We start from the raw sequence: 27,108 nt of genomic DNA, 5'->3' as shown, positions 1-27,108 counted from the left end.
GCACTGTAACATGTGCACTCAACCGGGTGTACTACCACCTGGCTTCTTAACTTTATTTCAGTGAGGCGGGGGTGGGGTGGGGGGAGCCAGAGCAGTACTCAGCTCGGGTTTATGGTGGGGCAGGAATTGGACCTGGGACCTCGGAGCCTGAGACATGAGAGTCTTTTTGCATAACCATTATGCTGTCTCCCTATCCTTTTCTCCTACTTCTTGTAGCCACACCCCCCCCTCCATTTTTCCAGTGTATTCTAACAACTCAAATTGAACAAGATAGTTTGGGCTTCTGTTGAATTTTAGTCTCATCTTCCATTAAAAGCTACCTTTTCATCCCTAAGACAGTTATTAGCTAAACAGATTGTGAATACTGATAGGCCTCGAAAGCAGGGTAAATGCTAATTTTGCATATATGTAATGACTTCCTTGCCTCTGCGGGGACTTTAAAGTTCTTCCTCCCTTGCAGACAGGGCTACGGGTGTGGAAATAGCTGTGCCCTTTGTTATATGGGTGTTTCAAAGTGTTGTGGTCACTTGTTCGTATGTACGTCTTTTGATTTGTCATAGATGGAATTTTTCTCCTTAAAGTGCAACCGAGTATCTGCTTTGTCTATTATACTTCTCTTTAAATAGCAAAAAGTACTTCCAAGTTTGGGAACTTAAATAGTAATGTTTGGGGGGGAGACTTTGGTGTAATTTCGGATGCCTCTCAGTTCCTTTGCCTGTGAACTGAGGATGAAATGCTGGAGTGAAGTTCATGGCTAAGCTGGCACTAAGCTGGCAAAACCTTTGCAGACAAGTCAGTGACACCTCACGGCTTGTGCCACTGCTCAAAAGTATCTTCAGTCCCAAACTTACAGCACCTATTACAGTGCATTCTGATTGCGACTGAACAGAGTAGCATTTCGGCACGATGCATCATTTCGGTTTTTTAACTGTTGTGATTAGCCCAAAGCAGTGACAACGCCGGCACCAGCTGCGACTCAGCCATCCAGTTCCGCTTCCAGCACCACGGCTAGTTCCTCCACGGCTGCAGCTGTGACTCAGGCCCCAGCCCCCAGCCCTGCCTTGGCTCCCACTCCCACACCTGCATCCATCCCTCCAGCCTCAGCTCCGGCATCTTCTGAGCCTGCACCTGCTAGTGCAGCGAAACAGGAGAAGCCTGCGGAGAAGCCAGCGGAAGTACCCGTGGTGACTGCCAGTTCGACGTCGACCGACAGGTAAGAACTCAAAACATGGCTACAACAGCATTTTTCTAGCTGTGGGTTTGTTTTCAGTCTTGCTTTGATCAAAATGATTTTCTCCGCAAGGCTAAACTTTCTAAGCTTCGGATTCTAAAATAGCATGTGTGTGCTTGCTTATATTTCTGTAATCCGTATGTGTATGGTCTTGGGTGTTTGTTTTTTCCTTCACCAAGAGAAAGAGAAAGTGGCAAAATCAGTCATTTTTGTAGAAAAGTAGGAAATACAGATGCTCTAAAGGAATGGTACAGTAGTTTGACATTACCGTCAATCATTTCTGATTTCTATTCTGTTTTGTTTTACTTTAGTCAGATATATATGGGGTGGGGAGACTGAGATACCAGAGCCCTGCTCCGCTGTGTCATGTGGTGGTGCTGGGGAGCAAACCCGGGACTCGAGCCTCCTCAGCAGAGCTTTGTGCAGTCACTTTGCTGTAGTGATCGGAGGAACGGGGCAGGTTCCCCCTCTTAGCTGGGCATTAGGTACTCTCGTTTCCCCCAGCCATGCTCCCCTTATGTCTTGCAATTCTTGTGTGCGTCTTAGGTGGTGTCAGCATTGTGAAGCACAGATCCCAGCGACATGACTATCAGGACGTGGCTGGTAGGAGTTGAAGGGCTGTCAGCCTGAGCCTTGTCGCTGGCCTGACACTTCATAGTGAGAATTGGTTTCTCAAGGGCAGACTGGCTTTTTTGAAAATCCACCTGTTAACAACACAAAACTTACTGTGATGCCAATTCCACTTCTTGTTCACTCAACTTAGAGAAATTGCAGTTGTGTGGAAGGACTAGTTCTAATTGAGGGCAAATCGAATCAACCTAGATAACCATTCCTGATGGTTATTCCTTCCTAGGGAGTGATCTGACTTGGGCTTTATGGTGCTGGGCTCAGTTCACAATGGGTTGTGAAGCCACACCCAAGACCACTTAAAAATTTTTTTATATTTATTTTTCCTTTTGTTGCCCTTGTTTTTCATTGTTGTAGTTATTATTATTGTTATTGATGTCGTTGGATAGGACAGAGAGAAACAGAGATGGGGAAGACAGAGAGGGGGAGAGAAAGACAGACACCTGCAGACCTGCTTCACCGCCCGTGAAGCGACTCCCCTGCAGGTGGGGAGCCGGGGGCTCGAACCGGGATCCTTACTCCGGTCCTTGCACTTCGCACCACCAGCGCTTAACCCGCTGCACTACTGCCCAGCTCCCTCGAGACCACTTTTTTGTAGGTCCCAGAAGAAAGAATTCCAATTTGCTGAAGTAAATTACCGAGCTTCTAAAGTTGGAGGTGCCGTAGTGAGTAGCTCTGTGGGCCACTGGAGTTCATAGTATTCGTGACCACTAGATGGAAAGGGAGGGAGAGAGACGCCTACAGTCCTGCGTCACCACTTGTGAAGTTTCCCCTGCAGGTGGGCACCAGGGACTTGAACCCGGGTCCTTGTGCACGCACTTAACTAGGTGTGCTGCCGCCTGGGCCCCGAGTTACTTCTTTCCGGGCTGCTTATCATATACTTCATTTGGTATTTCTTCTGTGAGCCGACTTACTGCTATTTAACTTACGGAAGTGAAGTTCTTTCCAGGAAGGTTTGTGTACTCTCTGGTATTCCTTGAATAGAAAACTGTAAGTGTTGTTTGTATGTCTGAACATTTCTGAAAAGGGTGTGGGGGATCCGGTCAGGCGCTGACTCCCGATTACGTGCACAGGCTCCATGCCCAGGGACCAGGCTTCAAGCCAGCCTCTGATCCCCACCCCGGAGGAAGCTTCATGAATGCTGGGGGAGTGCTGCAGTCTGCCTTTCCCTCCAGCCCCTTCACTTTCTCTCCATCTTTGTGTGAACGAGGAAAGGTGGCTGGCTGTGCCAGGTGAATGGACAGTAAATGAACGTTGCGCAGTGAACCTTGTGAGGAACTGGAAAACTATTGAAACGCCACTTTTTATTACATAAGCTCGCTGACCTTGAATACTTTCTTGATGCATTTTTGCAGTACATCAGGAGATTCTTCTCGGTCAAACCTTTTTGAAGATGCAACAAGTGCACTTGGTAAGTATCTGTGTTGCGAGTAACCTTAAGAAAGAGGGAGGGAGGCATTCCGGGTTTTTTCAGACCACGAAAAATTTTCAGGATCGCTTGTAATCAAGCTACGAAGTGGCTTTCAGCTGACATTCAATGTTATTAAATATTGTGAATGAAGACGGTTTATATGTTAATCATTTACTATTAATTAGTAAAGTTGAGCGTATATTCCTTGAAGTAATTCATCTTCATTGATTTTCTCTTGTTTTTTGTTGTTGTTGTAGTTCTTATTGTTGTTGTTACTGATGATGTTGGATAGGACAAGAAAGAAATGGAGAGAGGAGGGGAAGACAGGGGGAGAGAAAGACAGACACCTGCAGACCTGCTTAACCGCCTGTGAAGCGACTCCCCTACAGGTGGGGAGCTTGGGGTTTGAACCTGGATCCCTATGCCGGTCCTTGAGCTTTGCGCCACATGCACTTAAGCCACTGCACCACTGCCCGACTCCCTTCATTCATTTTCTAAAAGTGGACTTGAATGTGATCTTAGCAAAAGCGTGATCTGTGTGTGAGCCTGAAGTGTCTGACCAGTATAGTGAACACGGTGTTGTATACAGGGCCGGCCGGGCCGGCCAAGCCTGGGCCACTGCACACAAGTGTGTGGTCAGGGTCTCCTCTGTCTTCCATCAAGAGAGAAGCGGTGGCTGCAGGCCGTGACCCCTGTGATGACCTGCTGGCTTATGATGTGTCCTTAAAGGGCGTAAAATGTTAGGAAATCTGCCTCATTTCATTTTTATTGATTTCCAGTTTCCATTACAATTTGTAGGCCTATAAGTTCCTATCTACGTCTACTTGCTTTTTTAGCTTACAGTAAAAACTGTTTTTATATATATGTTTATATATATATAATATATATAGTTATATATAAATATATATATAGTTATTTATTCCCTTTTGTTGCCCTTGTTTTATTGTTGTAGTTATTATTGGATAGGACAGAGAGAAATGGAGAGAGGAGGGGGAGAGAAATAGAGACACCTGCAGACCTGCTTCACCGCCTGTGAAGGGACTCCCCTGTAGGTGGGGAGCCAGGGGCTTGAACCGGGATCCTTACGCCGGTCCTTATGCTACTCCCCGACTCCGTTATTTTTTTAAATCTTAGCTTTTAATTTGACCCATTAAATAATGTCCCTTTGTCTCCCCTTCGTTCATAACCTGTCAAGTCAGCCTTTCTCTCCCCACTAGCTTCCTATTGTGACCTCTCTGGTGTGCCTGCTAATTACTGGTTGGTTGACCAGCAGCTGTGCTTCTGTCTTGTGGGCCTCAGCCTCAGCATTATCACTGGAAATGGCGGTGAGGTGGGAAAACAGCAGCTCTAGTGGGAAAGGGGAGAGACACAGACACAGACAGACACCTGCAGCCCTGCGTCACCACTCCTGAAGCTTCCTCCCTGCAGATAGGGACCAGGGCCTTGAACTTGGGTCCTTGAACATTGTAATGGCCCTTCTGACTTTTTTTTTAAAGAGTGATTTAATATTGATTTACAAATTTACATGTCAACAGGGGTAGGGGTATAATTCCACGCTGTTCCCACCTCCAGAGTTCTGAATCCCCATCCCTCCATTTGTAAACCGCCACAGTTCTCCCAAGGTCGCAGACATGGGTAACTGTCATCTCTACAACTCTGTCTGCTGTGTACATAACCGCCCCCTTTTTTCTTCCAGGTCCCCTCCCCCCTTCCCCTCCAAGCCACTCATGACCCAGTTACATCCAAATTTCTCTCCCCTTTTCACCCCCTTTCTCTGGGACCTGATAGAGCTGGAGTTCAGAGCCCTCTTACCCCCTCTCCCTACCACTTCTCCCCCACTGGGAGTATGGAAGAAAGTTGGTTTTTGGAGAGCAGAAGGTGGGAGTTCTGGCTTCTGTAATTGCTTCTCTGCTGAGCGTGGGTGTTGACAGGTGGATCCACACCTCCAGCCTGTCTCTGTCTTTCCCTAGTGGGGCAGGGCTCTTGGGGGGGGAGGTTTCCAGGACACATTGGTGAGGTCGTCTGCCCAGAAAAGTCAGGGTGGAATCATGGTGGCATCTGCAACCTGGTATCTAGAGGGTGGCAGGAAATAAAGTGAGACAGTGGTTAATGAACAGGAACCAAAAAGAAGGAACAGAGCCAATGAGATTAGGGACCTCAGGGTGGAAGCCTGGAAGTCCATTTTAGGCATGTTTCTAGGGGCCCATGGCTATGGTAGTTTTTGCTTGAGTTTGATAGCTTGGATGAAGTTGGATAAAAATGTCTGAGAAAATGGTGTCCGAGTAGAGAAAAGGGCTAGAGAGTTGGATTAGGGCAACAGGAAGGATAGAGTTAATTGCCTCCACCCACCCAAGCCAGGACCCACATTTATTTATATTTAGCCCCAGAGCCTGTGTGATTCTGAGTCCCCATTGGTCTGAGCTCACAGCTCATGGTCACAGCTGGAAACATCTTCCTCAGGTGGCAGGGCTGGGCGCTCCGGCCTCCCTTTGGAGACTGGGGCAGTCCCTACCGTCGCTGCTCCATGGTGAGGGTGGTGACCTTGCTTTCTTCTCTTTCCTGCAGTTATTTCTCTGATCTCTCATCCCCACAGCGAGGGACTCGTGACCGTGGCCTCATTCATGATCCAGGTCACTTCCCTGTTTAACGCCTACAAGCAGCTGCTTCTGTACGTCACCAGACACGGTGCAGCCTAGCCTGTCCAGAATCTGTTAATGCTCTGCCAAAAACGCCATTATACTATGTATTCAGCCGACTCACAGTTTCCCTCCCTTCCCCATCCTTCCCTACACATCTGTGTTTTAGTTACAGGTCAGTCTTACGAGAATATGGTCACTGAGATCATGTCGATGGGCTACGGGCGGGAGCAAGTGGTCGCAGCCCTGAGAGCCAGTTTCAACAACCCTGACAGAGCTGTGGAGTACCTTCTGATGGTGAGAGACGCGTCTGTCCTCCTCTTATTCCTGTCTGCTTATTCAGAGATCGCAAAGGAACCACCAGTTCATGGGGGTATGATAGTATATGCCAGGTGGTTTACATAATACCTTTATTTTTTAATTTAATTTAATTTTATTTTTAGAGAGAGACACAGAGAAACACCAAAGCACTGTGCAGCTCTGGCTTATTAGTGGGGGATTGAACCTGGGACTTCCGGAGCCTCAGGCATGAGAGTCTCTTTGCATAATCATTATGCTATCTACCCCCACCCAATACCTTTATTTTTATTTGTCTTCATATGTCAATAACTTCTGTGGGTAAAACAGAGCCTCTTCTAAAACAGGATTTGTAATTAGAAGATGTGACTAGACTAGATGAGTTAAAATTGGCTGTCCACTTGGAATGGATGACCACAGGAAAAAGGAGGGTTTTGCCTTTTTGGTGTGATAGAATAGGTTTGATTTATACCTTGTGTGAAACTATGCATAAATTTATGTCAGATGCTGTGTTTCATAGGAAAAAAAACGCCTGGAATGGCATCTTATGTAGGCAGTGATAACTCAGCTATTCCTTTCTTTTCTCTTTTTTTAAAATACATTTTTTAGTATTTATTAATGAGAGGAATAGGAGAGAGAAAGAATCAGACATCACTCTGGTACATGTGCTGCCGGGAATTGAACTCAGGACCTCATGCTTGAGAGTCCAACACTTTTATCCATTGTGCCACCTTCCAGACCAACTTATTTTAAAATTTTTGGATAGAGACAGAAATCAAGAGAGGGGAGAGGGAGAGAGGCAGCACTGTCTCACCATTCCTGAAGCTTGCCCCTACAGGCGGGGACCTAGGTTTGAACTAGGATTCTTGTACTCCCAACTCAGTGTGCCTCCACCCAGCCCCTTCTTTCTTTTAAAGGCTGTACCTTTTGGCTTATTGCTGCTTTGTAACTTGCAAAGCTTTCCCCCTGAATAATAATTTTATAAAGCATCACCTGAATATTATTTTAAGTTTTTTTTTTTTTAAAGTTCAGCACCGCCCCACTGTCCAGACCCCTCCTGTAAACAGCAGAACTGCCATCTGTGCTTCAAAATCTTTGGCTAACGTTCAAGTTTGGGTTACAAATAAGCCCTTCCTAGCATCAAACAATACCGTAGAAAACTTTCTGTGAAGCTAAAAAGTCAACTAGACTTAGGTGTAGCTGAAAACCAGACACGTCCCGTTTAATCATCTGTATTGGCATTTACTTTTGGATGGCTGAAGATTATTACTCAGTGCAACATAAAGCGCTATATAAGCCTATCATAGAAGTGATGTCTTGCTGTCTGAGTGCCTTTTCATTCAGGACCTGTTTTTTTAATTACAGAGTCCTTTTCTACCTTGGATTTGCACTGTTAAGGTGTAACCGTTAAGTGCTATAAAGACAAGTGGCTATTGGAATGGAATAAAGTGAAAGCGCCAGTTTCCTAGTAACGTGGCCACATGTCAAGGTCTGTAGTTGTTTCACTGGCCAGCACAGCCACTGGGACCATGGAAGGTCACCTCACAGCGCTTCCTGCGCTGATGCAGCTTCTCCACACCGCAGACATGCGGATCAAAAGTCAAGGTGCTTGGCAAATGGATGAGCATATTAATCAGATAGCGCGCACGGTGTAGCCCCCTTTCAATGCTGGACTCGTTCTTTGTGTTGCAGGGCATCCCTGGAGACAGAGAAAACCAGGCTGTGGTCGACCCCGCTCCCGCAGCCAGCACTCTGGCTCCTCAGTCCTCACCGGCTGCTGCAGCCGCGACCACCACGGCGACGGCGACGGCTGCTTCTGGAGGTAAAGGAGACATTCGGGTGAGGAGAGTTAGCCACTGATGGTCGTGGTGTAGAGTGCTCTGACATCTCTAGTGAGCACCGGAATGGCTCCTAAACAGGTCCTCTACTAGTCTGCTAGAGAGGCGCCCAGAGTGGTGCCGAGTATGGTGGCAGATGCCTGTGCTCCTCACGAGTGTCGTGGTTGCTGACTGTGCAGAGGGCACATAGCCATTCTCCTCTCTCCCATAAAGGACGGACAGGTTCCGAGGCTGTGTACACCCCGGGGATCAGATCCCGAGAGATGTGAAGTCTTAGTTTTAGAGGTGAAAAAAAGTAAAGCTTACAGACAAGTCTCTTCCCAAGCCAGCACCCACCTGTGCATTGCCAAAGATTTGTCAACCCAGGAGTTAATGTTTTCTTTCATATTATGCAAGTTGACAAAGCAGTACAAACTATCTCCTAGTTGCTCTGGTTCACAAAAATCCCCGAGCATTTTGGGTACACTCCCTCAAGAGGACAGGCTTTATTTTTTTGAGATTCTGCATCCAAATAGGAAAGGAATACTACAGCTTTTGTTTAGCTTGGGATGTGATCTCCTTCAGTAACACTTAATGGGTAACTTCATCTGTAAAACTGGCACTACACAGCACATGCAGTCAATTTAGATGAGTGTCCTAGGGTAACTCAGGAAACAGATAGCACATTCAGAACTTTCCGAACTTCAAAAACATAGTTCTCCTGTACATAATTTTTAGTTTTCTTTTCTTTTTTTTCTTTCTTTACCGGAGCACTGCTCAGCTCTGGTTTATGGTGGTGCGGGGGATTGAACATGGGACTTTGGAGCCTCAGCCATGAGAGTCTCTTTGCATAACCATTATGCTATCTACCCCCACAATTTTTATCTTCCTCTCGCATAGCCAGGTAAAGCAGTACCACCTCGAAGAGTTACAAGCTGTGTGGCTTACAGCTTGTTTGTGTTGCCTTAGACTCGCTCTAGGTGCATTAGTAGTGGCTCGTCTCAGCTTCCATAAGTTTTATAGAACACATGTTTGAAGTCTGGTGATAGAAAGAAGGCTGGAAGTATTCTTCATGGTTGTGATTCTTGTCTGTAACAGGAGGCACACAGTACGCGTTCTAGATCATCTCACACTATTGTGTGCCCAGGAGAGTTGCAGGAAGACTTGAAGAGGATGAGTGGGGGGACAAATGGTGTTTTGTAAAGGAAGTTGATGTGTGTGCAGAATGACCGATTTTCTGTAAAAACCTCTTAGCCCACCCCAGCCCAGCCCAGCCCCCCCCCCCCCCCCCCCCCAGCACCCTTTGCTTTGGTGCAATCCGCCAAACCCAGCCCAGCTCCTGCTTTGTGTTTCCCTTCCTGTCCTTAGATCTCAGCTTCGGTCCACGAGCGAGCTCACTTCCCCAGTATCGGATGAGCTGTTGTGCTAACCCAGTCTTCTTACTGAGTTGGCTTCAGTGAATTTCCCCAAGTAGCTACTTCGTCATTTGGGCTGTGTTCTTTTTGGCGTGCCCCCCCCCCCCCCTTCTTCCCTGTGATCGATCATCTGTGGGGCTTCACAGTTCTGGGATGACTTTCTGAGATAGAAACAGGAAGTCTGAGACTACGGTTCTAAAGCCTTCACTGTGGTGGGGCCGGGCTTAAACCTGGTTTGCACACGTGACAAAGCAGCACACTGCCCGAGCGAGGTGTCTGGCCAGCTTGCGTTGAAGTCTTAACATTTCTCAGCAGCCTTAAATAGCTGGGATTTGGGGGGGGCGGGGATCATTTTCACCAACTTTACTTCATGGAAGATAGTGGAGGCCTCACATGTACAGAAGGTGCCCTTTACCAGGGAGCCACTGGCCTGGCAGCCGCTGGAACTCCTACCTTGTCCTCTCTCTCTCTCTCTTTTTTTCTTTTAATATTTATTTATTCCCTTTTGTTGCCCTTGTTTTTTATTGTTGCTGTAGTTATTATTGTTGTTATTGATGTCATCATTGGATAGAACAGAGAGAAATGGAGAGAGGAAGGGAAGACAAGGGGAGAGAAAGACAGACACCTGCAGATCTGTTTCACCACCTGTGAAGTGACTCCCCTGCAGGTGGGGAGCCGGGGTCTCGAACCCATGGCCTTCTCTTTAACCCCTTCCACCAGGATTCCTCCAGATTTGAACTTTTTAAGTTACTTGTACCTTATAGACAGTAAATCATTGGGTTCGATTTATCATTTCTAATGATAAAAGACACCAAAACCAGTCCAAGATCTTCTTTGTTTTACTTGGTTTCCCCTTTTTGTTTTTTCTTTTAAAATATATATAATAGTATGGTCTGGGAGGTGGCGCATTGGACTCGCAAGCATGAGGTTCTGAGTTCAATCCCCGGCAGCACATGTACCAGAGTGATGGCTGGCTCTCTCTCTCCTTTCCTTTCTCATATATATAGATATATATATAATTTCTTTATTGGGGAGTTAATGTTTTACATTCAACAATGAATACAATAAAAAATATTAAACAAGTAAGTCATACACATTTATTTTTGCCACCAGCATTACAGCTGGGTCTCAGTGCTGGCACTACAAACCCACTGCTCCCAGCAGCCACTTTTTCTTTCCTTTCTGTTTTATTTGCTAGGACAGACAGCCGTGAGAGAGAAGAGGGAGATAGAGAAGATAAAGACTTCCTTCAGTGCTTGCCAGTGACCTCCCTGTAGGTGGGGAGCAGGGGCTTAAACCCCGGGTCCTCAACACTGTAATATGTTTGCTCAAGCCGGCACACCCGGCGCCGCCCCCGCACCCCCGTTCTGTTTCTCATGTTCTGTCTCATATCTTTCTTTGTCTGGCTTATCTCAACACGATTCCTTCAGACTCCATCCAAGATGAGCTGAAGAAGGTAAATTCATTTTTAATAGCTGGGTAGTATTTCAGTGTGTAGATATAACACAACTTACCCAGCCACTCATCTGTCGTTGGACACCTGGGTTGCTTCCAGGTTTGGGCTATCTGTGCTGCTGTGAACATGGGTGAACACAGATTTCTTTGGATGAGGGTGTTTGTTTTCTTTGGGAATCTCCACGGGCTGGGCCAGTCTGTATTCCCAACAGCAGTGCCGGAGGGGTCCGTTATCCCTGCACCCTCTCAACATTTGTTGTTCCCATCCTGCCTGATGTTTGACATTCTCACAGGGCTGAAGGGGTGTCTCATTGTTGTCTTTGTTTGCATTTCTCTGGCAATGACTTGGAGCAGGTTTTTTTTTTTTTTTTTTTTTTTTTTTTTTTTTTTTTTTATGTCTGTTGGCCTCTTGGATCTCTTCTGTGGTGAATGGTTTGTTCATGCCCTCAACTTCATTCTTTTAGTGATTTGTTCTCACTGCCTTTGCTGATAGGAGTTGTTTTCACAGTGCAAGCCAGTATGTGGCTTGTCATGTTGTACCTCGTTTAAATGAACACGAGAGTTCAGGTAATAGTAGTTCTTACAAATGTTGGCTATCATGCATGACTGGACTCACCGCATATGTAGCTGCAGCTTGAATGTTACCTGCTTGTGTATTTTAGGACATCCCCTTGAATTCTTGCGAAATCAGCCTCAGTTTCAGCAGATGAGACAAATTATTCAACAGAACCCTTCCTTGCTTCCAGCATTGCTTCAACAAATTGGCCGAGAAAACCCTCAGCTACTACAGGTGACTATTTAATCACTGCTAATTTCAAAGTGCCATAAGACTTTATCACAATGTGGAAAAGTTAAAAAGGCAGCTACGCCCACACTAGAGGCCAGCTTGTAGGCTTCATGAGCAGAAGGTGCTGTAAATCGAGGTGCTGAGTGGCTGCCACCACTCGAGAAGCTCTCCCCCTGCAGGTGGGGACTGGAGGCTTGAACCGGGGTCCTTGTGCACTGTAGTGTGCACTTGGCCAGGTGCCCCATCGGCTGCCACCCCCCCCCATTTTTAACTCTCTCCCTAAGTTTATACATAGCTGCAGGCTCAATGAATACTTGACTATGGAAACAGAGGATATGGTTTTTGAAATAATTATGATCCTCTTGATAGATCAGTGCTAATTGATCCATCCGAAAGTATTGTTTAGTGACATACCAAAAAAATCACTCCCTCTCAAAGACAAAAGCTTTCTTTTTTTTTTTTTCCCCTCTCCCCAGGATAAAGCTTTCTTGTGAGTGTGTAGAATTGCTATTTTCTTGATATTTTAAACCACTGTGTTTTTTATGTTTTTTTCAAATCACAGCAAATTAGCCAGCACCAAGAGCATTTTATTCAGATGTTAAATGAGCCGGTCCAAGAAGCTGGTGGTCAAGGAGGAGGAGGGGGTGGCGGCAGCAGTGGAGGAATCGCAGAAGCTGGGAGTGGCCACATGAACTACATCCAGGTGACACCCCAAGAGAAAGAAGCTATAGAAAGGGTGAGTCGGACTGAGCGCACTTTGCTCTGTGGGCACGTGGGCTTACTGGCTACCGCTTGGGGGACGACTACACACACACACGTGGAGAGAACGGTCTACCACACTAGACAGATCCAGTGGTCAGAGCCAAGCGGGGCACTGTACCAACAGGCAGTCTGGAGCTCTGTTCAGCACCTAGGGGCCAGGCAGTAGCACGTCTGGTAGCACACACGTCAGCCACGTTCAGAGATTCAGGTTCAAGACCCTGCTCCCCACTGCAGGTCATTTCTCTCTCCTCCTCTAACTCGCACTCCCTTCTTAATTTCTCTCTGTCCTATCAAATAAAAGAAATAAGTAAAAGAAAATTCACCTCCCAGAGCAGTGGATTTGTAGTGCAGACACCAAGCCCCAGTGGCAATTAAAAAATATGTTTAAGAAGTCAAAGTTAACAATAATCTTAAAATGTATGCTCGAGGGAGTCGGGCTGTAGCGCAGCGGGCTAAGCGCAGGTGGTGCAAAGCACAAGGACCGGCATAAGGATCCCGGTTCGAACCCCGGCTCCCCACCTGCAGGGGAGTCGCTTCACAGGCGGTGAAGCAGGTCTGCAGGTGTCTATCTTTCTCTCCTCCTCCTCTCTGTCTTCCCCTCCTCTCTCCATTTCTCTCTGTCCTATCCAACAATGACAACAACAATAATAATAACTACTACAATAAAACAACAAGGGCAACAAAAGGGAATAAATAAATAAAATTAATATTTTTTTAAAAATGTATGCTCGATTCAGGAGCATCCATCTTTTAAATTCGTGCAGCCAACATTTGTGAATAGAACATACTTGCCCTGTCTTATTTTGAGATAAAGAAAAAAAGCGTTTGGTTTTTGTTCTGTTTTGTTTTTGTCAGGCTGGTAATGCCCCCAAATTACTGCGCAGATGAATGGTCTTTCCTTGTCTGCTCTGTAGCAAGTGGGTTGGGGTTACTGGATCCATCCGGTTGTGATGCTTGTGGAAGAGAGCTTTCTTGGGCTGGTGGAGAGTTGCTTAACCCCCAGGGTCACAAAATTGCCTCTTTTTTGAGTTCCTGCTTCATTTAGGGCTTTCTTTTATTCTTAAAATAAGTGAGAGTGGGTCGAGGGTAGATGGCATAATGGTTATGCGAAGAGACTCCAAAGTCCCAGGTTTAATCCTCCGCACCACCTAAAGCCAGAGATGAGCAGGGCTCTGGAAATAAATAAATAAATAAATAAATAAATAAATAAATAAGCAAACCAATCATTAAATAAAATTAAGTGAGAGTCAGCAGCCCTTGGGACAGGCCTCTGGGGCCCTGCTTTTGTTGATGTCGTGAGATGTAGGATTCCAGCTTCACTCCTTCCCGTAAACGACGGGTTGGGTTGTTGGGGAGTCATGGCACGTTTATGCATAGAAAAAAATGTCAGGACTTTTCTGAGTACCCTGTAGTTGGTGCAGCGCCAGTTACTGACACCGCTGCTACCATTAAGCCATCTTGGCGTCGTTATGAAAAGCAGTCGACCTTGAGCACGGCGGTCTGTCCTGACGTGGGGCTCTGCAGTGGTCTGTCATCTCCGTGCTGCTCCTCAGAGTCATGTGCAGTAGGTTTTGAAATCACACAGTGCTACCCCATTTTGCTCCACTTGCTGAAGGTTGTTTTAGCTAATCTATATCAATTTTACTGTTGTCTGATTTCTGAAGAAGAAGAAAAACCTGAGCTGTAGCCATAACCCTGGTGCCAATTTAGAGAAGAGAAAAGAGAATGATTGTGATCCTAAGGAAAGACGTGGCTTTTTGTTGTTTTAATAGGACAGAGAGAAATTGTGGTGTGTGTGTGTGTGTGGGGGGGGGGTTGCTAGAGAAGGAAAGAGACAGACACCTGCAGCCCTGCTTCACCACTTGTGAAGCGACAACCTTGCAGGTGGGTACCGGGGGCTCGAACCCAGGTGTGCCACCCCCTGGCCCCGACACTGACGCGGCTTCTTCACAGTTAGATGAAGTGGCTGAGTGTTTGCCAGCTGTCACTGTTAAAGTGATTGCTCCAGGGCCTTGGTTCCCACTCACCCTTGAACTTTGACCCTGCTTTTCCATATTCAGACAGAGGTTTTCATCTTTCTTGGAGTATGTTTTCAAGTGATGTGTCCTGATGCTATGTTTGTGTTTATTAACATGTTTCTTTCTTTTCCCTCCTCCAGTTAAAGGCGTTAGGATTTCCCGAAGGACTTGTGATACAAGCATATTTTGCTTGTGAGAAAAACGAGAACTTGGCTGCCAATTTTCTTCTACAGCAAAACTTTGATGAAGATTGAAAAGGGACTTTTTTTTGTTTGTTTGTTTTTTATCTGACTTCACACCAGTGCATTACACTAACTTTGTTCACTGGATTGTCTGGGATGATGTGGGCTCATATCCACAGTACTTGGCATAAGGTAGTAAGTGGACGGTTGGGTGGGGAGGGTGGGATCTAGGATCTAGGGCAGGGATAAGTACAAAGTACAGTGCATGTCTGCTTCAGCTAGCAGATGCTGCAAATCCACACAGTATGTAAAATAGACAACCAAAAATCAGCTTTTGCAGGCCTTTATATCTTCTATAAAATAGTAGACTACTACTTCTCCTAGGTTTCACTCCTTAGTGTGCTAGATCCAGAAATTTAGTGTAATGCCCTGCTTTATGTTTCTTTTGACTTTTAACATTGGTTTTGGAAAGAATCTTTGCTACCTAGAATCTACATTCTCTCTCTGATTGCAACACTGGGTAATGGTTTTGTGAATTGAGAAGAGGAAATTGGGGTCAGCTGTAACGGAAATGCCAAATTACTGATGGTGGATGCTACTGCTTCAAAAACGTACAAAAATCAACGTGACGGGAAGCCCATTTCTTCATGTTCAATAGCAGGGGAGGGGAGAAGGGGAAGGCTTTTCTTAAAATGGAAATAATTATTCCTATTTTAAAATTTCCTAATCATTGAATCTGAGGCCCTTCTAATACGATTTGAGAAGCTACATAAACATAGGCAGAGTTATTTTCCTGTTTACATTTTTTGTCTTTGGTGGGGGGAAATGATAGGTGTCAATTACTGTTTGCTTCATTGTTCTATGACAGTAAGAGTTTTCAGACCATCATTGCATGTTTGCTTCTGATGTATCCCTTTGTGAGATCAGCACTTCGGGGCCAACGGAGTAGTGCAGCTTTCTCTCTCTCTCCCCCTCTTCCCTTTGCACAAGTGTTTGTCCGCAAGTTGTGAGTTCCAAATGCTGCCTTTTTAAAAACCAACAAAATACTGGTTGAGTTCAAAATTAATACAGATGTTTCAAAACTGGGTTTCTGATATTGTAAACGTGTTTCTTTATGATGAATGTCTGACCATTAGGTCACCAGGACCATTTGTGCTTTCAAAAGGAAATGGTGACTAGACCTGTAATCCAGAACCTTGCTGCATTGGAAAGACTGGTGGAATCTTTGTGAACGAGCTGGAAAAGTACGTTAGGAAATACACAATCAAGATATTTCAAGGCATATTAAAAGACAAATCTTACTAGCAGTGTTGGCTTTTCTTTTTCTTTTTAATTTTTTATTTATAAAAAGGAAACATTGACTAAACCATAAGATAAAAGGGGTACAACTTCACACAGTTCCCACCACCAGAACTCCGTATCCCATCCCCTCCCCTGATAGCTTTCCTAGTCTTTATCCCTCTGGGAGTATGGACCCAGGGTCACTGTGGGATGCAGAAGGTGGAAGGTCTGGCTTCTGTAATTGCCTCCCCAATGAACATGGGTGTTGACAGGTGGATCTATACTCCCAGCCTGTCTCTCTCTTTCCCTGGGGGGGGGGAAAGGCTCTGGGGAAGCAGAGCTGCAGGACACATTCATTGGTGGGGTCGTCTGTCCAGGGAAGTCTGGTCGGCATCATGCTGGCATCTAGAACCTGGTGGTTGAAAATAGAGGTAACATACAAAGCCAAACAAATTGTCGACCAATCTTGGACCTAAAGACTGGAATGGTGCAGATGAAGAGTTGAGGGGCCCTCCATTTTGTAGCGAGCTAGTAGGCATATTTTAGTTATATTCCAAAGGGCCTTTTTGGCTATACTAGTGTTTTTTTTTTTTTTTTTTTCTTTTTTTTACCTGAGCCTGAAATCTTATATGCAGATGGGTCCTAATTATTGTCTGGGGGAGGTGATGTCATGGCTGGGAAAAGGACCAGAAAGCTGGATCAGGGAAGAGAGTAGCTCCCAAATATGGGAAAGGTATAAATATTGACTGTAAACCCCATCGATTTGATGTGATCTGGGGCCCATGTTCAGCTTAGGAGTCTCTGACTTCTGCATCCCTGTAAATCTGAGCTTACATTCTCTGGTCATGAGTAGGAACATTCCAAGCTGCCCCAATATCAGGACCCATCTTCCTCAGGTGTAGCATAGAGTATGTTGTCCAGCCTCCCTTCGGAGGATGGAACATTCTCTACCATTGTTGATCCAGGTTGAGGGTACGGTCCTGTGGGCGCCCACAAAAGGGGTCTATTGTGTTGTTCCTGATAGCAATGACCGATAACAATGGAGAGAGGGATTTATTCGAGGTCGAGCCCATCATGTCTGTGTGGGAATCTCAGGACTCCCTGACTAGGGCCCCAGCTGATGGGGTGGCCCGATAGTGACTATAAAGAGTCATCGTTAAAGTATGCCAGTCTCTTGCCCTTATTCAACTTTTGCAGTCCTTGCTTTGATGAGGTTAGCTTGGGAGTGAGTGAGAGAAGTAGGTGAGGAGGGTATCTTAACTCTTAAGTAGACACTTTCATTATGAACTTTATACTGACTCACTATTGTGTATCTTTTCTTTCAGGTATATATTTTGCCCTAATTTATGGATACATGTGAACATATGCTCTATCTCATGGGATTTATCTAGGTTTTGGGACTTTGTTAGGAAGTGAACCTTGTGGAATGGAATTGGAGAATCCTATGAAAGGAAAGGTCTCACCTGAGTAATGAGGGTGATGGGTTGGTATTCCACGCCTGATGTCTCTGGACACAGTCTGAAGCATGCTGAAATAGTACTCCTTGTGTTGATTAGGTTGGGATTGGTGAATTCAATATTATTTGGTATGAATTGAGAGAAGCGTGCAGGAAAGTGAGCCTGACCCTAGAGGTTCCAGGACTGGGGGAAATAGAGGTTCTAAGGAGGAAGCGGGAGTTTACTGCTGTCTTAGGGTTTAAGAAGACAATAGATAGTCATTGCTATAATCATATTATTTGGCGATTGGATTAACTTTGAAAAATCCCTTTGCTAGGATGTGCTGTATCATACACACCCTCACCATAATCTATGTCCTTTGACATTATTTGTATAGAGCTGTGCCACCGGTTGCTTCTGTTCTCCCTGGTCTAAGCTTTTAAAGAGGGTCAATATATAAAAGACTCAGTCTGTGCTTTATAAAGTTTAGACATTCAGTTTTCCCCTCTCCTGTTAATTAGTGATTTATATCATTACACAGGGTACATAAACATTCCTGCCACCAAAAGACTGCCCCACCCCCACCCTCGTGAAGCTGAACATCCACCTTCCGCTTCCTCTTTAGAACATCCAGAGTTCTTACTTTGGTGCCCTACTCCAGTGGAGCCTGACTCAGAACAATGAATAGAACCATGGTTGTCCCCCAGTCACCCTGATTTGGCCTGGCAGAAAGGCCGGCACGCGTTTTCACGAGGTGACTAGGATTCTAGAGAATTAATCATAATACATTTTCAATATATTTAAGGTTGTGTTTCTGATTTTAAAATTTTATATATTTATTGCATAGAGACAGACAGTCAGAAATCGAGAGGGAAGGTGTTGATAGGGAGGGAGACAGACACCTGCAGCCCTGCTTCACCACTCGCAAAGCTTTCCCCCTGCAGGTGGGGACGGGGGTTGGAATCTGGGTTTCTCGCATATTCTAACGTGCGCTCAACCAGGTGGCGCCATCTCATGGTCCCTCCTTTTCTGATTTTCGTAAGTTATAAGAGGCTCCTGGGCTGTAGGTTTACAGTGCCTGGCATTAGGCCTGGCCTTAGACTACACTCACTGGGGCTCCTATTTTTTCAACTAAACCAACACGGATATCATGCGTCAGGGCTTCTAGAGACGCCGGGGCCTCCCCATTCTCCTGTTCCTCGTCTTAGAATCAGCCACGTTCAGAGCGGAATTCTTGACTAGTCTCTCTGGTGAGTTCGCTAGCTAGCCATGGCATTTGTGGACAAGTTTTTTCCTTGGAAACTCCCCATTCCTACCACCCCTTCCATTTTATCGATAGCTATATTAAAGTGAATTGTTTTTACCAGAGTAAGTGACAGTGCCGGGGGGTGGGGTGGGGGTGGTGGGGGTGTTGAACCTGGGACCATTTGTTGCCTCAGACATGAAAGCCTTTGTATGCTGTCTCCTGTTCTTCCCCCCCCCCCCTTCCTCAATCTTCACCTATCCGGGCTTACTTTCAGATAGAGACAGAGGGAGAAGGGCACGGCCCACAGCCCTACAGCACTGGGGCTCCAGCACACTGGGCCCTGCCTCAGCTGGGTTGTCCACAGGGAACAGCCGTGTTCCTTCACACCAACAGCTGCTGCCTGCACGGGTCAGAGTTCCCTCCACTGCCTGCTGTAGTCCGAGAGATCGAGTCTGCGTGTTTAAAGCACCGTGCCCTGTGTACGTGGAGACTGACTGACTCAGTGTCGACACTGGGTTTTACGGAATTTCTAAATACTAGAAAAAGGAAAAGCACTGCAGCTTTGGAGGGCTTTATTTGCTTGGCTTTTTGGTTTGGTTCTGTATTTTATAAGATTACAGGGTGTAATCCCACACCCACTACTAAAGCCCTGTGTCCGACACCCTCCCACCTCCCGGAAGCAACGGCCATAGTGTGGACAAGTACCAGGAGCAGCTCACTTGCTTCTGGTTTTGTGTTTTTTTGCAAGAACCTGTGTTTCAGTTCTCTGGACTCCACGTGGCTGAGGCCGTCTTTGTCTCAGAAGGACACAGTATCACCTTTTTGATTGCAGGGTAGGATTTCATGGAGTGCTGCTGATGGACATTTAGGCTCGTGGCTCACCTGGGACGGTGCACCTGCCCGCGTGGGACCGTGCTGTACTCTTGTTACTACCTCCGGGCACTGGCAGGAGAGGCTCAGGAGTTGGGGCCGGCTGCAGGAGGCCCTGAGGTGCATTAAAGCGATGAAGTGGAGCCCATAGAATCTTAGTGCACAAGCCAGTGGGAGCCCAGACTGAAGGGAGCTTCTGTGCTGTTTCTTTCTGAGGGGCAGGGAGGTCATTGTGAGACAACAGGAGCATAGTGGAGCTCTGCTCATCCGGGTTCAGCTCAGCCACGTGGGAGTGCTGGGGATGGAGCCAGCCTGGGCCAGGTTCTGTGCGGTCCTGGCTCCCTGGCCACTGGAGAATGCTAATCTGGGACAGGTGAGGGCTCAGTGCCTTGGCGCCTGGCGTGCGACTCGGTGCTCATGCCGTGCGCCAGGGCCGTGGAGGGTTCACACAGCCATCCCGTCACTCTTGAGACGTGTCCTCTCCAGTGAATGCCTCCAGCCACTCACGCCTTATTCTTTATTCCTGCTGATACAGCCTGCTCTCACCTTTCCCACCGGATTTGAGATTAGCTGTAGAGGTCACGTGTTCTCCCCAATCCGTGAAATCCTAGCCCCAGTCCTACCCGTTCTTGACAGTGTTTTTGTCCAAGTGCTGTCGGCCGTGACCAAAACAAACAAAAAAAAAGTTGGAGTTACTGTATCTAGCAGTTTCTTCAGAGCCAGTGGTCTTAATCCTCGGAAGCCGACAAAGCACTGGACTGAGATGGTGGAGGAAGAAATGGGTAAATGAAACAGGTCATCGTTCAGATCTTGACCATTTCCTGCTGCCCCTTCAGTTGGAAGGCCAAGAAGTTGGCCTGGGGAGATAAGCCAAGCGACGCCGGGAAGGTGGTCATGCGACCCTGGGGCTCCTAGGTGCCACCAGGAGCCAGAGCCAAGCAGTGCTCAGGACAACGAAGAGGGTCTGCAAGGTGGCTCTTCTCCCCCTCCTCAGGCCAGGGACCTGCCGCGCAGTGCTGGGAGCCGTGTGTCCAGGTTCCAGACTGTCTGCGTCCGAGTCAGATAGGAAGTGGACCCACGGCTGGTGCCACAGCAGAGGGGCAGACCACCCTGACACTGAACAAAGTTTTCATAAAGTTTTTGCAGACAGTTCTGTTCTGGGGCACGAGCGGTGAGCTCACACAAGTCCAGGGTCTCTTGCTGGGCCAAGTCCTTGAAGCTCCTTTTCTGCCCTTTCTCAGATGGGTTGGCTCAGGTCAGTCGAGGAAAGACGGCCACTGAGGGCCAGGGCCAGGAGGCCCCTGCACGCCAGTCAGTGGGTGTGAGAAGCCTGCCTGCATGGCCCCGGGCTGAGCCTGTCCTGCCCGTGGCTTCGTTTGCTCTGCGGACAGCTGTTTGTTCCTCTGGTGACATGCCTGGCTATTGACCTGCAGCGTTTAAAATGTGGCAAGAAGATCCCTGCCGGGGCGTCTGGGAGACCAGAATCATTTTCATAACAACACCGACTGCTGGTTGTCTGCCTTTCCACTCTGAGAAGCGGCGTGAGCTTTCCCGGTCACACCATGCTCCGATAACACGACGCACTGAAGAAGTTTCTTAAACCAAAGATGTGCAAAAAAAGTGTGTGTGTATATATGTGTGTTTATACATATGAGTCTCACTAATTAGAACAGTAATGTTTTTTTCAAAACTTTAAAAATAATCATGTAGCGGACAGACGAGCTACACACCAGACAGGCCACCTGTCCTGCCTGTGCTCAGCCCAGGTCTGTACCCTGGCGCCACATGAGAGGCACCATGACACCAGGAGAAGCTCTGAAGCTGTGGTGTCTCTGCCAAAATGAAGTGACCCAGGACCACTGAAGTTGTGTGTGTGTGTGTGTGTGTGTGTGTGTGTGAGAGAGAGAGAGAGAGAGAGAGGCACATACACACTGGGGTGCACACATGCACACAATGGCTTTATTTTAAAATGAATGTTTAGATTTCGCTTTTTTATGAAGAAGGTAGGTGGAGACAGGTGGTGGCGCACCTGGCTGAGTGCACATCTTACAGCGCGCAAGGACCCAGGTTCAAGCCCCTGGCCCCCACCTGCAGGGGGAAAATTTTGGTAGTGGTGAAGCAGGGCGGCAGGCGTCTCTCCAGTAAAGATAATAGAAAATTTTTTTAAAAGCAGGAATGAACTGAGGTCACATGAGAACGCTTGGTGAGTGCTGTTTATTATAGTAATACATGAGCAAGCCACCACGGGAAGTGTCACAGGGTTATTGCTACCAGTCGGAATATTAAACACTCGAGACTCCACATGTCTCCAGGGTGCTGAACGAATGCTGTTCTCAGAACGCTCCACTCCCACTTACAGATGATCTGCCCAACACTTGGCCTTGGCTTGCCCTGCCTTGCAGTTTCTCCAGCTTCCCTGCGGCCTGGCTCTCGGGTCCCTGTCCACCACACGCAACAGGACCAGCAAGCTCCTCACACCTTTGCTTTCTCTCTGTCACACACACACACACACACACCACCAACCACGCACATCCTCCCAGCTTTTTCCTTTGTCTCCAGGCTTATCACTGGGGCTTGGTACCAGCACTATGAATCCACTGCTCCTGGAGGCCATTTTTTCCATTTTATTGGGTAGGACAGAGAGGTTGAGAGAGGAGGGGAGATAGGGAGGGAGAGACACCTGCAGACCTGCTTCATTAGTAGGGAAGCATCTGCCCCGCAGGTGGGAGCCAGGGGCTCGAACCTGGATCCTTGCACTTAGTGCTATGTGCACTTAACCAGATGCTCCACCACTCCCCTCTCCCCCCCCCAGGTTTCTCATGCACCTCTATTCAACCTTTAAAGCCTGTTTGGGGGGACGGTGGTGCACCTAGTTAAGCGCAAGGACCTGGGTTCAGGCCTCCACTCTCCTGTGCCGGGGGAGGGGGGGTTTCATGGGTGGTGAATCAGGACTGCAGGTGTTTGCCTCCACCTATCTCCCCTCTCAATTTCTTGCTTTTCCTATCAAGAAAGATAATGGGAAGAAATGCCAGAAGTAGTGGATTTACTGTGCAAGCACCAAGCCCCTGTAAAAAAAACCGGGTGACAAAAAATAAATAGGCCAGGGGTAGATAGCATAATGGCTATGCAAAGTGACTCCTGCCTGAGACTCCCAAGACCCAGGTTCAATCCCCTGCACCACCATTAGCCACAGCTGAGCAGGGCCCGGGTAGTTGTTAAAAGTCCACTTTAGTGTCATGCCGGGAAGGCTTTCTTGCCTAGCACCCAGCAGAGAACGTCTCTTTCTAGTCTCTGAGCGTGTAGCGGACATACTTGTAAACATCTGCACGCGTGTTTGTGGACATTGTGTCAAAGGAAAGCTTTGCCGCTGGCAGTCGGGACCTGGCACCTGGGACCAGCTAGGGAAACTTTTGAGATCTTGACTAGTGATCTGGAAAAGTGAACTGAGCTCAGTGGCGGATGGGGGGCTGCAGGGCCTGGCGGAGAACAGGCTGGGTGAGTAAGCTGGAAACGCACCTGGGTGCCCTGGCTCGTCCCCAGTGTGTGTGTGTGGGGAGCCCTGCTGCCTTTCAGACGTGGACCCAGGGAGTGGCAGCGGCACAGGAAGCTGCCCCTGGGAAATGTAGTTGGGGGGTGAGGGTGGGGGAAGATGATGCTGGTCTAGGAAACTCAGGGGCAGGGGTACGTAGCATAATGGTTATGCAAACAGACTCATGCCTGAGGCTTCAAAGTCCCAGGTTCAATCTTCCGCACCACCATAAACTAGAGCTGAGCAGTGCTTTGATTTAAAAAAAAAAAAAGTTCCAAGATGACCCCATCCAAGTGTCCTGGAGCCTCCTCTCCCCAGAGCCCTGCCCCACTAGGGAGAGACAGAGACAGGCTGGGGGTGTGGATCCACCTGCCAACACCCATGTCCAGTGGAGAAGCAACTACAGAAGCCAGACTTTTCACCTTCTGCTCCCCATAGAGAAGTTTGGTTCATCCTCCCAGAGGGATAAAGAATAAGCAAGCTTCCAGTGGGGGGTGGGAACTCTGGTGGTGGGAATTGTATGCAATTGTACCCCTCTTATAATTTTGTTAATTATATCACTAATTTAAAAAGACAGTATGGTCCAGGAGGTGGCACGGTGAATGAGGCTTTGGACTCTCAAGCATGGGTTCCTGGGTTGAATCCCCAGTAGCACATGTACTAGAGTGATGCCTGGTTCTTTTATCATTTCTCATGAATAAATAAAATCTAAAAAAAAAAGGCTGACTCAAGTGTCTGCATTAACCCTGAAAGGAAAAGAGACCCAGCCCACACCAGCCCTTGGCAGGCAATGCAGAAAAGAAGGGAGGAGAAGAGAATTGAGAGGACTCACAACTGCCACAGATGAGAAAAACAAGGTTTGGGGCCAATGGCATGCAGACTTCCGAGTAGGCGGGCAAGGAGGGCACTCCACGAGGCCCTGGCTTACCTCCGCTTCCATCTGCTATTTTGTGCCATTTTTTTTCCCCTTCCCTCCAGGGTTATTGCTGGGCTCGGTGCCTGCACCATGAATCCACCGCTCCTGGAGGCCATTTTCCCCCCTTTTGTTGTCATTGTAGCCTTGTTGTGGTTATTATTATTACCATTGTTGATGTTGTTCGTTGTTGGATAGGACAGAGAGAAATGGAGAGAGGAGGGGAAGACAGAGAGGGGGAGAGAAAGACAGACACTTGCAGACCTGCTTCACCGCCTGTGAAGCGACTCCCCTACAGGTGGGGAGCCGGGGGGGCTGGAACCGGGATCCTTAGTCGGTCCTTGCGCTTTGCACCACATGTGCTTAACCCGCTGTGCCACCACCCGCTGTGCCACCACCCCCCGTGCCAATTTTTTAAAGATTTTATTTACTCAAGAGAAAGGAGGGAGAGAGAGCATACAGCAGTCTGGTATGTGTGCTGCTGGGGACTGAACTCAGGACCTCCTGCTTGAGGGTGCAGTGCTCTATCCACTGCACCATCTCTAAGTCCACCCAATTCCTTTTTTTAAAAAAAATATTTTTTCTTTTGTTTATTATTGGATAGAGACTGAAAGGGAGGGGGGAATACAGATAGGGAAAGAGACAGACACCGCAGCCCTGCTTCACCACTCGTGAAGCTTTTTCCCCTGCAGGTGGGGACCAGGGGCTCGAACCTGGGTCCTTGTGCACTGTGATGTGAGCGCTTAGCCAGGTGAGCCACTGCCTGGCCCCTTCTTTTTATTATAGTTTATTAATAAGAAAGAACCAGATGTCACTCTGGTACATGTGCTGCTGAGGGTAGCACTCGACATCATCCTTGTGAGAGCCGTGCTTCATCCACTCGGGGAGCCTCAGGCACGAGAGAGTGTATAATCCCTGCTCTCTCTACTACCCGCCCCCCAGACCACTTTGACGGCAATTTCTGCCTACACAAGTTGTTTTTTTTTTAAATTTTTATTTATAAAATGGAAACACCAGGGAGTCGGGCAGTAGCGCAGCGGGCTAAGCGCAGGTGGCGCAAAACACAAGGACCGGCATAAGGATCCCTGTTCGAACCCCGGCTCCCCACCTGCAGGGGAGTCGCTTCACAGGTGGTGAAGCAGGTCTGCAGGTGTCTGTCTTTCTCTCCTCCTCTCTGTCTTCCCCTCCCTCTCTCCATTTCTCTCTGTCCTATCCAACAACGACAACAACAATAATAACTACAACAATAAAACAAGGGCAACAAAAGGGAATAAATAAATAAAATAAATATTAAATTAAAAAAAAATGGAAACACCAACAAGACCCTAGGATAAGAGGGGTACAAATTCCCAACCCCAGAACTCCGTATCCCATCCCCTCCCCTGATAGCTTTCCTGTTCTTTATCCCTCTGGGAATATGGACCCAGGGTCACTGTGGGGAGCAGAAGGTGGAAGGTCTGGCTTCTGTCATTGCTGCCCTGCTGAACATGGGTGTTGGCAGGTGGATCCACACTCCCAGCCTGCCTCTCTCTCTCCTTCCCTAGTGGGGCGGGGCTATCTACACAAGTCTTAAGGCTGGAAAGATGGGGTTTCTGTATTCCAAGTGGCCTTGGACCTTTCCCTCTGGTGGTATGCTTGGGAGGTGGGGTGGGGGAGTTTGTAGGATCTGGAGCTCTGGTTTCTTCCCCTTGTCCTCCTCGCGGTTTCTGTGACTGTGAGTGGGGTCGCAGTAGGGGTGGAACACAGCCTTTCTTTAGAAGAATCAACCTTTCCTCCTTCAAGATCCACCCAGGGCTGGCAAAATAACTCACGCGGGTGGTCGCTGCTTTGTCATTTGTCCCAGAAGCTCCCGTGCTGTGACCCCCTTTCACTCTTTGTCTCCACCTCTGTCTGTTGCATCACTTGAAGAAGCCTGGAGTCGGGGGCCGGGTGGTGGCGCACCTGGTCGAGCGCACATGTTACAATGCGCGAGGACTCGGGTTCGAGGCCCTGGTTTCCACTTGCGGGGTTGTGGGGGGGGAGCTTTGCGAGTGGTGAAGCAGGCCTGCAGGTGTCTCTCTGTCTCTTTTCCTCTCTCCCCCTCCCCTCTCAATTTCTGGCTGTCTCTATCCAATAAATGAGTAAAGATAATTAAAAAAGAGAAAAAACCTGCAGCGGCGAAGCTTAGAGACAACAAAAATCGTTTGAAGGAGAGAAGAGGCCACAGGAGAATCCTCCGGCTGGTGGCCCCTCCTAGGCTGTGTCACGAGCTGCAACTCTTACTCCCCACGGCCGGGCCCTGCCCAGGCCACATGCCGCCGTACAGCTGAAGTCGTGCCTCTCACCTGGGCCATGAAGACTGCCAGAGGCCCCGCAGCCCCCAGGACAGGAGGCGAGTTATAAGAAGAGGGAACCGGCTCTTTCGAACGGCCGGGAATGCTCTGGCAACCTTCAGCAGCTCTTCCTTTGTGTTTCCACACACTGGATCATCTGTAGCTCTCTCTGTGAGTGTGCATACCAGGGGAATTTGCACAAGACCCTGACGCTTAGAATTTCTCACCCTGAGCTCGGAATCCCTCCCGCACAGAACTGTCCCTGGGTCAGTTCTGAGGGCCCAGGAGAAAAACCCAAGCTCTTGACCTTGTCCTAGGACCAGGTTCTCTCTGGACTGGCCTCAGCTGAGAATTGCTCCCCCCCCACCCCCCGCCGTGCTGGGCAAAGAGTCTCCCATCACGTCCCGCACTGAACAAGGGTCACTTTAATCTCCGCCATATACACTCGCCTCAGGACAGTGGCCTCCTATGATCTCCACAGAACAGAGAATCTGCCCCGGGGGTGGGGGTGCGGGCAATGGCACACCTGGTTAAGGCACATAGTACTAAGCGCCAGGATCCAGGTTCAAGTCCCCCACTCTATCTGTAGGGGGGAAGCGTCACAAGTAGTGAAGCAGGTCTGCAGGATTCTATCTTTCTCCCTCTCTCCCCCTCCCCTTTCGATTTCTGTCTTACTCAATAAAATGGGGGGAAAATGGCCGCCAGGAGCAGTGGACTTGTGTTGTCAGCACTGAGTCCCAATGATAACGATAACGATAACCCTGGACACAAAGGAGAGAGTGAGAGACTCTGTCACACCCCTGACACACACACTCTGGGCAGATCCTCCCATGACCCCCCAGCTGGACCAGCGGACTGCCACAGACCCATACTTGCCTGCGAC

At 47.9% G+C, this 27,108-nt stretch overlaps 1 protein-coding gene across 1 annotated transcript in view; it reads left to right on the top strand.

Moving 5' to 3' along the window:
* The window catches only part of RAD23B (RAD23 homolog B, nucleotide excision repair protein), a 36,163-nt gene extending 20,218 nt beyond the window's left edge, over window positions 1-15,945 (top strand). The window contains exons 4-10 of the mRNA XM_007516163.3: window positions 942-1,213; window positions 3,214-3,269; window positions 6,075-6,202; window positions 7,895-8,024; window positions 11,552-11,679; window positions 12,239-12,412; window positions 14,597-15,945. Of these exons, the coding sequence (XP_007516225.1) occupies window positions 942-1,213; window positions 3,214-3,269; window positions 6,075-6,202; window positions 7,895-8,024; window positions 11,552-11,679; window positions 12,239-12,412; window positions 14,597-14,710 (1,002 nt within the window). The 3' untranslated portion in view covers window positions 14,711-15,945. The remainder of the gene's footprint in view (window positions 1-941; window positions 1,214-3,213; window positions 3,270-6,074; window positions 6,203-7,894; window positions 8,025-11,551; window positions 11,680-12,238; window positions 12,413-14,596) is intronic.
* Window positions 15,946-27,108: the final 11,163 nt, after the last annotated feature.

The sequence above is a fragment of the Erinaceus europaeus genome, chromosome 10 (genome assembly GCF_950295315.1).
Source record: "Erinaceus europaeus chromosome 10, mEriEur2.1, whole genome shotgun sequence".
Lineage (NCBI taxonomy): Eukaryota > Metazoa > Chordata > Mammalia > Eulipotyphla > Erinaceidae > Erinaceus > Erinaceus europaeus.
This window is presented reverse-complemented; position numbering and strand designations above follow the sequence as displayed.